This window comes from Mandrillus leucophaeus, unplaced genomic scaffold, assembly GCF_000951045.1.
Source record: "Mandrillus leucophaeus isolate KB7577 unplaced genomic scaffold, Mleu.le_1.0 Scaffold736, whole genome shotgun sequence".
Classification (NCBI taxonomy): Eukaryota; Metazoa; Chordata; class Mammalia; order Primates; family Cercopithecidae; genus Mandrillus; species Mandrillus leucophaeus.
In genome coordinates, this window is record NW_012107986.1 from 1,387,368 (window position 1) to 1,397,428 (window position 10,061).

At 44.3% G+C, this 10,061-nt stretch overlaps 1 protein-coding gene across 7 annotated transcripts in view; it reads right to left on the reverse strand.

Moving 5' to 3' along the window:
* Positions 1 to 1,123, reverse strand: part of CALM2 (calmodulin 2 (phosphorylase kinase, delta)) — a 21,941-nt gene extending 20,818 nt beyond the window's left edge. The window contains exon 1 of one of the 7 annotated variants that reach the window (XR_001004419.1): positions 477 to 637. Coding sequence is in view for 3 of the 7 variants with exons in the window: in XM_011965770.1 (XP_011821160.1) it covers positions 477 to 754 (278 nt within the window). In the remaining 4 variants the exon portion in view is untranslated. Of the gene's footprint in view, positions 1 to 67; positions 103 to 312 lie in introns of those variants that run through there. The other 6 variants (XM_011965770.1, XM_011965773.1, XM_011965772.1 and 3 more) reach the window with 6 other exon arrangements.
* Positions 1,124 to 10,061: the final 8,938 nt, after the last annotated feature.

The following is a 10,061-nucleotide window of genomic DNA, read 5'->3' on the forward strand; positions in this document are numbered from 1 at the left end:
TCCTCCCGCCCCCTGGGCACATGGCGGCCGCAAGCGGACAAAGGCGCTTCCTGGCGCCCGCACTAACCGTCCGTTGGGGGGTTTGAATCCGGCCCCAGTTTGACCTTTCTAGACGCCAGACAGAAAGCTCTCTGCACTCCCTCTCTCCCTTCCTTCACTTTCTCGCCTTCCCGTGCACTGGGCTGTCGCTCATCCCGGACCCAACCTCCTCCAGCCAAGCCCCCGAGGAGCTCCACCACCTCGGGAACTGTGCGTCCGGCCCTCAACTCACTAGAGGAAGCCCCCCTGAGGAGAATGGGGGTGGGGGAGCACCTGCGACACAACCGTCGCGGGCATCCCTGGCCTCTTTCGCGCCATCCCCCTGGCAGAAACCATTCCTTGAAGGTGTAAGGGAGGCGAGTTTCCTTTCTTTAGTCAATTCGCTCCAGTTTCTCCCCTCCACAGGCCCAGCGGCGGCAGCTCAGCGATGCACTCACCATGCTGCAAGCGCTACCGGTTTCCGAGACGCGACCACACAACCAGTCAGCTCGCTCGCTCCACTCGGACTAATTCTCCTCCTCCGCCCCCAGCGCCTCATAAACACCTCCCTCCAACAGATCCCTCCGCCGCATCCAGATAACGGAACATCGCAAACGAGTCCCGGCCAACCCCCTCCCCTCAAACTCTTCGCGGGACCCCTTTCTTCACAGTTATTTGGTCGGTGAGGCAAGGGATCAAGGAAAGTGGACGAACGGATGACGTAAGTGGGTTTCATTTCCCAGCGAGCCGTTAAAAGGCCGGTGGAGAGGCTCCTGTGGGGCGCTACTTTGCGGCGCGGAAGAGCATCGTGGCGGCGATGCGTATCCCGATGGTCGTTGAGCCGGCCTCTGATTGGCTGGTTTGTACCTGCAATGCGTCACTCGAGCTCGCAGCCGCCGCCGGGACGGTGCGGCTTCTGCCGTTGCTGCTCCGGCCGCGCTGTCCTGGCAACTGCGCCAGGCGGAGAGTCGCTGGATTTGCGCTTGGTTGGAGAACCTTCCTCTTCCACGTATCCTTCCCTGCCACACTCATGCACTTTCCCGCCCCTTATTGAGGGGTAGACGAAAACACCTTAAGCCGATAAAGAATGAAGCTGAAAGATTCCGATAAACACGAACCCTGAACAGCTTTTTAGCCTAGTGTTTTGGCCTCATGGAAGCGGCACGTTTTTCATTTCACCCACTCACAAAACCCATGTAAATCTGGATACAGGCAAATGTAGCTGTTCAGCTGACAGGCTAATCTCAAAGGGTCTTCCGTTTATACTTCCTCTTCGCGTTCTTTGCCGGGGGTGATTTACCAGAAAAGAAAAGTCACTCAAAAGTCCCAGTATCCGAGATTCAGTGGGATTAGTCTCTCGAAATGGCCCCTTGTTATCGTGGGGTAAAAGGGTTCTGGGTTGGACAGAGCTGGGCATGAGTTAGCTGGGCCCCTCTCTCGGATGCATAACCTCGGATGAGTCATTTAATTTTTAGCCTCACTTGTAAAATACAGGCTGTACGATCTATCTCGAAAGAATATTGTGAAAATTAGAATTATGCAAAGATTAGAATTAATGTAAAGTGTTAAAGTAACTGGCACAGGATAGAACTCCAACAATTGGTCACTATAATATGCCTTCCCCTTCATAGGAAATTTGCCCTTTTGGGTTTCTAACTCCGCAGATTTAAATGAATATTTGAAAAACCACATAAAAACTAGCTCCTTGGTCCCATCCAAAATAAACAAAGGTGTCCGTACCTGAAATATTTAACAGGTGGATAGTGAACACCTACTGTGTGAACTCGATTTGAGTATAATTGTAACTATAGAGGGGCTTATGAGATGCAGAGGTGAGGACCTTAGCCCACTATAGAGGTTCCAGAAAGGGTTCCTAGAGAAGATAACTCCTAAATTGTCTAATGTTATAAAATGGGCTAGGAAAAAGCAGGGAGGAAAGAAGGGAGCAAGTTCTGGGTGAAGCAAGTGACGGCAAAGGCCCGGAGGAGTGCCGTTGCGTGGTATGATGGAGGAGTTGCAAGAGGATAGGCATTACTAAAGCCCCAGGTAGACCGCCAGCCCCGTTAGGCAGAGAGGACGCTGGGAAATTAAAGAGGAATAAGGTTTAAAGCTCAAAATGCAGTTCCTTAAGAAGACTGTTGGTAGAATTCAACTCGAAAAAAAAAAGAGGTCGTCACAGGCCATATCAAGGTCTGAGAATTTTCCAGTAGAAAGCACAAGCATATGGACCTTTAAAACCCAGTGAAAAGCATTTTTTGCAAGCCATGGTGAAATTTTGCCTACTGAAGACAGCTGCCTACAGAACACTGCCCTGCCCAGCAAGACCATTTCTGATGCTGACAGTTATCTGCACCCACTTGGAAGGCTTCAGTGGAATTTGACCTCCTTTAGCCAAGTTAGACATTTTCTCACACCATCAAAAGTCTTTTCTTTGCCAGGCCAGAGGTGGGTCCTCTTTTTTTAAGTCATGCAAACCAGGCATTAAATGCTCTTCCAATTAGCGTTGGCAACCCTGTGACCTTCCTTTCAGATGAATGACCAGTCAGTGCAAACTCAGGACCCTGTGCTTCTGTTGTCCTTGCTAATGTGGTGACGTCATGATGGTGGGGGGAAAGGAGATTTAATTAACTTTATCCTGTGAATGAAATACCACTGAGACAGAATGTTACTTAAAAGCGGGCACCTCTGCTTCAGAATCTGAGCTGAAAAGGGAGCCCTAAGGCCTCCGTTTCATTACTCTGCATTCTGGTAGCTTCCAGGTCTTTCCAAGGTATTCTTCAGAAATTTGTCTCTGATTCCTCCTCAAATCCTCAGATGGAAGAGCCATCAATGATCTTTTCTTTCAACTTAGTCACTAAAAATACTCTCTTTACACAGTACCCCATTAGTATGCAGTGATTTTACTGCATGAAATTTTTAATGATGGGAAATTGAATGACAAAATGAATAATCACCTCCTCTAGAAAATGAATTTTTAAAAGGATTGATGTATAGCATATAAGAAGTGCATCGTTAAGTCTGAAATACAGGTGCATGCTCGGAGATGTATGTATCCATCTCTGGAGTTTAAAGGCTCCAGGAGCTTTAAAACAAGTATTTAGGAGTGAAATACGTTTGTTACACCAGATACATAAAAGTCCACCCAGGTTTCTTAGGTTGAATTTCCGTAAAGCCTCTCTTGCAGAACTTTCCTTGCTGACCTCTCTTAGAAGAGAAAGAAAATGAGAAAAAAGTCAAGAGTTACATTTAAAGCCATTGTGGTTTATGTGTATTTGAGACCGTTTCAAGTCAATTTATTTCTAGAGCATTTGTCTTCCACAACATGACATACAGTGCTGCCTGACTTTGGCAGTTGCCACTGAGAAAGTTGGTGATGACCAACATGTCAAGCCCTAGGAGGTGGTTGTCTTTGAATTTTCCTGTCCTGACTGGTAAGACCTTACAGCTCTCTGCCTTTGCCCATGCTGGGAAAGTGAGAATGTACTTCCTCTCCACACCCCTTCCTCAATTTGCAGGTCAGAGATAACACAAGCCCTATCCTTTGACACTTCCTTCCCATAGCTTCCCTCTTCCAGCCATCTGTGCTAATGACCAAGGTCAGGGTCAGAGGGACAATCACAGTACCTTTTTTTTTTTTTTTTTTTTTTTTTAAAGACAGGGTCTCACCGTCACCCAGGCTGGAGTACAGTGGCGTAATCATAACTTGCTATGGCCTCACTCTTAGGCTCAAGTTATCCTCCCGCCTCAGCTTCCTAAGTAGCTGGGACTGCAGGCACATACCGCTGCGCCCAGCTAAATTTTTTTTTGAGATGGAGTCTCGCTCTGTCGCCCAGGCTGGAGTGCAGTGGCACAATCTTGGCTCACTGCAAGCTCTGCCTTCTGGGTTCATGCCATTCTCCTGCCTCAGCCTCCTGAGTAGCTAGGACTACAGGCACCTGCCACCAAGCCAGTCTAATTTTTTGTACTTTTTAGTAGAGACGGGGTTTCACCATGTTAGCCAGGATGGTCTCCATCACCTGACCTCGTGATCTGCCCACCTCGGCCTCCCAAAGTGCGCCCAGCTAATTTTTAAAATTTTTTGTAGAGACAGAATCTTGCTTTGTTTCACAGGATGGTCTTAAACTCCTGGCTTCAAGTGATCCCCCCTCCTCAGCCTCCCAAACTGCTGAGATTAGAGGCATAAACCACTGTGTCTGGTCCCCAGTAGCATTCTTGATTTTAGGGCCTATGTGACCTCCAACAGATAAAAGAAATAAACCCTAGATATCCCAAGGCATCAAATTGCATAAAGAATCAACTTCTATGCGTCTAGAGTGGTACTGGTTATGTACCAGTCTTGAGAGAATAGTACTGAAATCAATTTCTTGTTCTGTGGTTCAGATAAAGAGCCCTGGTTCAGAAGGTTAAACTATCCTTCCTCCAGGATTATGGGGGAAAATGGAGCTGGGTCAGGAATCCAGCCAGGTCATGTTTTGCTGAGATGAGAGTTGAAGAGTACAGAGAAGGAAATGATCCCCTGGATACCTTGAATGGGTTTCTGCTCACATACACACCGGAAAAATTGGGCGCCTTCAGCTTTGATATTAACATTCATTTATTTGCTCACTCAAAAAATTATGGATATCAGTTTAAGAGTGATCAGTCTCCTGGATTTGCCTAGGACTGGAGATTTTCCTGGAATGCTAGATTTTCAGTGTTAAAACCAGACAGTTCCAAGCAAACCAGGGTGGTTGGTGGGTCACTTTAGAAACCATGACCACTCATTCTATAAATGCCGGTAGCCTATGAGGTGCTAGAATTGTGCTGTGCTAAAGATGAACATGGGAGACCATGGAAGCACATGATGGACAAGCTAATGGGTAAGTGGGGAGCTTCCTAGAGAATGTGATCCATAGAAGTTTGGGTAGAGGTGGAGAAAGAGGAAAAGGGTGTTTGAGACAGAGAAAAGAAACACAAAGGAACAGAGTCATCATCATTACCATCTCCATTGTCAACATCATCCTCAGGTCCACTCTCCACACTGCACCTCCTCCACAGTCCCTGGAAGCAGGCTCTGGGCTGTTTGAACAAGGAATTCTGTGGTCCTGGGGATCTGGTGTAGCCTAGAAGGGGTAGCAGTGTGTGGGCTCTGGGTGAGGAAGTCCCCTTGACCTGTGTGCAGAGTACCCCTGGAGGAAGGACAGAACAGGGCCCTCTAAAGAGAGGCTAAGGGAGCTTCTCTCTTACCCAAGTCTGTAGGTGGTCCTGAAAATGCCTGCTGGCAACACCTTCTAGAGGCCCCCAGCATCACATCCAAAACTGAACACATGGTCTTTTCACCCAGACATCCTCTCCTCTATTCTGGTCTCGTTAAAAAGTGCCTCCCTCACTCTGTCACCAGTGCTACACTGAACCACTCCCAGGTACCTGGATGTGCTGTGCACTTTCCCACTCCCATGTCTTTGCGTGTGCTGCTCCCTCTGCCTGGAAATTCTTTTCCTCCTTTTCCACTGCCTGCTGAACATCTGCTTATACTTGACCCAAGCATCATATCCCCTGTGAAGTCTTCCTAACTCCACCAGCGCCTCTCCTTGTGACTCAAAGTGAAATAATCATTATCTCTCAAAATATCCTTAAAACTTGATGGTACTATTTTCTTACAGTTTGGTTGCCCCAACGAGGCTGAGCTCCTTGAGGGACCTTATTTATGTCTGTACCCTTACCACCTGGCATGATGCTGGGACAGTTGATGGGAAATACATTTTGTTGAATGGATAGGTAGATGAATGAACAAAAATATTATCATTTTTGTACATGCCTTTTTCACATGGCTTTTAATATTCAGATGGTGGTTTACAAAGCATAGGTTGTCTTAAAAATGATGAAAAAAATTTTTATCAGAGAAAGTAGCCAGCAGGGCAATTCTAATCTTCTCATGGAAGTTATTATTTAAATCAATTTGAAAATGGTAAATATGCCAGGTGCCATGGCTCACACCTGTAATCCCAGCACTTTGGGAGGCCAAGGCTGGTGGATCACGAGGTCAGGAGTTCAAGACCAGCCTGGCCAAGATGGTGAAACCCCATCTCTACTAAAAATACAGAAATTAGCTGAGTGTAGTGGCGCACGCCTGTAGCCCCAGCTATTTGGGAGGCTGAAGCAGAGAACTGCTTGAACCCGGCAGGTGGATGTTGCAGTGAGCTGAGATCGTGCCCCTGCACTCCAGCCTAGGCAATAGAGCTGGACTCTGTCTCAAAAAAAAAAAAGAAAAAAGAAACAGAAAATGCTAAATACATACTTGTTCAAATATAGCTTTCATCTTTGGGTTTTTATATTGTACAATAATTCTGTATACAATTTTTAAATTGTGGTTTTTCTCATCTTATTTAGAGAATTTATGGTTCAGACCATATTAGCTTCATGACATTATGAATTAAAGCAATTAACCACCAAATAATTAAGCTGTAAAAATGTTGTACTTTCACTCTGAATGGTTTCACAGGAACGAGGGGATTGATGTTTTGCTGTATTGTTGGCAGCATGGAAGGTTATATGGAGGTGTGAATTTTTGCAAAGGTACCTCAAAGTGTAACTTCATTTTCTTCATATTGGCTTGCTTTTTAAGTATCTTTTGGCTAGTTTGACAGGTAGAAATTGGGATGCCCATTCTCAAGGCTGGGAATATGGCATTGCTGAGTACCTCTCTGTCCTTTTTCACACTGTCTTCCATTCCCATTTAACTAGCTAGTCAATATTTCTAGGTTCTGCTTGTGGAACTTGGAGTAAACCATTGTCTGCTTTGAAAGATTTTTGGAATGTTCTAAAGGAACTACCTACCCATCTTCTTTCTCTTCTTCATATTTCAATATTCTTTGTTCTGTGCTCAGGATCACGTTATCTATCATATCTCCTATGGAACTGTTGGTAACAATGTCAGTTTGGAAGCTCATCTGCCATTTTTGCTCTCTGTTTGAGATGCACTGACCTCTCTTCTGAAGGGAAACCAGGAACCAGGGGCCAGACAGTCTGAGAAGGCAGCTGTCACCGTGATAAGGGCATGGGATCAGATGTGTACCCTGTTAAGGCTGGATTGGAAGGGTGTGGATTAATTCCTGAACATGACAAATCCCTCATGTTATTCGTTTTTATTTTTGATGCTCTGAACTCACGTCAGTACAAGAAAGAGAGTATATGTGCTGGGGAATTTTCCCCTCCTGTGGCTTCAGAATATCTGCAGAGAGCCTTTCCTGGAAGGAAAGAGCTTAGTTTCCTCTCTGTATGAGGAAATAGGAGTCACTTAGGGAATATATCTTTCTTCTTTACAGTAACAGGATTGATTAGGAATGAAAGGAATGAAAGAGCTTGTGTTTTGCTAGGGGTAAGCTTTTTTATTATTATTATTATTATTTTTTTTTTTTTTTGACGGGGTTTAACCATGTTGGCCAGGCTGGTATTGAGCTCCTGACCTCAAGTGATCTATCCGTCTTGGCCTCCCAAAGTGCTGGGATTACAGGTGTGAGCCACTGCACCCGGCCAGGGGTAAGTTTTTTATTTTTTATTTTTATTTTTTTTTTGAGACATGGTTTCATTCTGTTGCTCAGGCTAGAGTGCAGTTGTACAATCTCAGCTCACTGCAACCTCTCCCTTCTGTGTTCAAGCAATTCTCATTCCTCAGCCTCCCAAGTAGGTGGGATTACAGGCACACACCACCATGCCTGGCTAATTTTTGTATTATTAGTAGTGATGGGATTTCACCATGTTGGCCAGGTTGGTCCCAAACTCCTAACCTTAAGTAATCTGCCCACCTTGGCCTCCCAAAGTGCTGGGATTATAGGCATGAGCCTCCACGCCCGGCCAAGCGGTAAGCTTTTTAATGACAAAATATTTCCTTAGAAATTTTATTTTTCAATTTAATTTGAAAGATTTCAAATGTACGAAAAGTTGAAAAATAGTGTCTTAACCACTCATATACTGTCCACTTAAGTTCAACAATGGCTGATGTTTGCTCCATTTGCTTTACTTTCTCTGTTTCTGTCTCTCCCTTTCTCTATACACACATAAACATATACACCACCTAGAGACATGCAGATTTTTTTTAAGTGAATCATTTTAAAGTTGTAGACATCATACATCAGCCCCAAATTCCAGCATATTTCTCCTAAGAACAAGGATATTCTCCTGTAAAACCGTAACACCACTATCAAACTGTTTAAAAAATTGCGTATCAGCTGGGCACAGCGGCTCATGCCTATAATCCCAGCACTTTGGGAGGCCAAGGCTGATGGATCGCTTGAGCCTAGGAGTTTAAGACCAGCCTGGGCAACATGGTGAAACCCCATCTCTACTAAAAATACAAAAATTACCTAGGCATGGTGGCGTGTACCTATAGTTCCAGCTACTTGGGAGGCTGAGATGGGAAGATCACCTGAGCCTAGGAGGCAGAGGTTGCAGTGACTATGATCGCACCACTGCAGTCCAGCCTGGGCAACAGAGTGAGACCTTGCTTCAAAAAATTAAATAAATTCCACATCATCTTAGATCTCATCTGTATTTAAGTTTCCCCAATTGTTCCCCAAATGCTTTTATAGCTGTTTTATTTTCTCTAACTCAGATCCAACAAGAGCCATACTTTGCAAAGTTATATCTCTTTAGACTTTTTATTTATTTATTTATTTATTTACTTATTTATTTATGAGACAGCCTTGCTCTGTTGCTCAGGCTGGAGTGCGATGTGGCGTGATCCTAGCTTACTGTAGCCTCGAACTCCTGGGCTCAAGTGACTTTCCTGCCTCAGCCTCCCAAGTAGGTGGGTCTACAGGCATATGCCACCACACTTAGCTAATAGACTCTTTTTTTTTTTTTTTAGATGGAGTCTCTCTGTGTCATCCAGGCTGGAATGCAGTGGCATGATCTCAGGTCAGTGCAACCTCCACCTTCCAGGTTCAAGCAATTTTCTTGCCTCAGCCTCCCAAGTAGGTGGGTCTACAGGCATATGCCACCACACTTAGCTAATAGACTCTTTTTTTTTTTTTTTAGATGGAGTCTCTCTGTGTCATCCAGGCTGGAATGCAGTGGCATGATCTCAGGTCAGTGCAACCTCCACCTTCCAGGTTCAAGCAATTTTCTTGCCTCAGCCTCCCAAGTAGCTGGGATTACAGGCATCCACCATGACGCCCGGCTTATTTTTGTATTTTTAGTAGAGATGGGATTTCACCATGTTAGCCAGGCTGATTTTGAACTCCTGATCTCAAGTGATCCACTCACCTCAGCCTCCCAAAGTGCTCAGATTATAGGTGTGAGTCACCGTGCCCTGCCTAGACTCTATTCCTTTAATCTAGATCAGTTCTCCCACCTTTGCTTGTTTATTCATGACATTGATATTTTTGAAGACTCAGGACAATTTTCTTTTAAAATATTTACATTTTAGATTTGTCTAATTGTTTCCTCATGGTGTCATTTAACTTGTACCTCTATCTCTGCATTTCCTCTAAACTAGAATTTAGTCTAAAGGCTTAACAAGATTCAGGTTGAAGACTTTTGGCAAAAATACTTCGCAGGTAATATTTGTGTATTTCACGCTGCATAATCTCAAGAGCATCTAATAGCAATTGTTTCACTATTAGTGATGATACATTTGATCACTTAGTTATGATGACATTTACCAGACATCACCATTGTAAAGATACATTTCCCACTTTAAGTCATCTGTGGGGCAAAGCTCTGTCTTTGTATGAATATTCTGTTTCCCCAAATCTTTACCTAGTGATTTTATCACCCATTGATGATCCTTGTCTAAATCAATAATTACATTGTAGGTTGAAAAATTATGGTTTTTCTATTCTGTAATCCCTTCTACATGTACTAGCTAGCATTCTTTTTGTAAAGAAGTATTTTCTTTTCCCTTTCTCTCTTGTTGTAAGCATTACTATTGACTGGAAGTTTTTTTTCAATTCAGTGTATTATAATCAGTTACATTCACATTAAGTTTTGGTGCACAAGTTGTCTCAAATTTGGCCAGTATGAGCTGTTCTAGCAGCTCCTGTGTCTTTTTGTCTTTTTGTTAT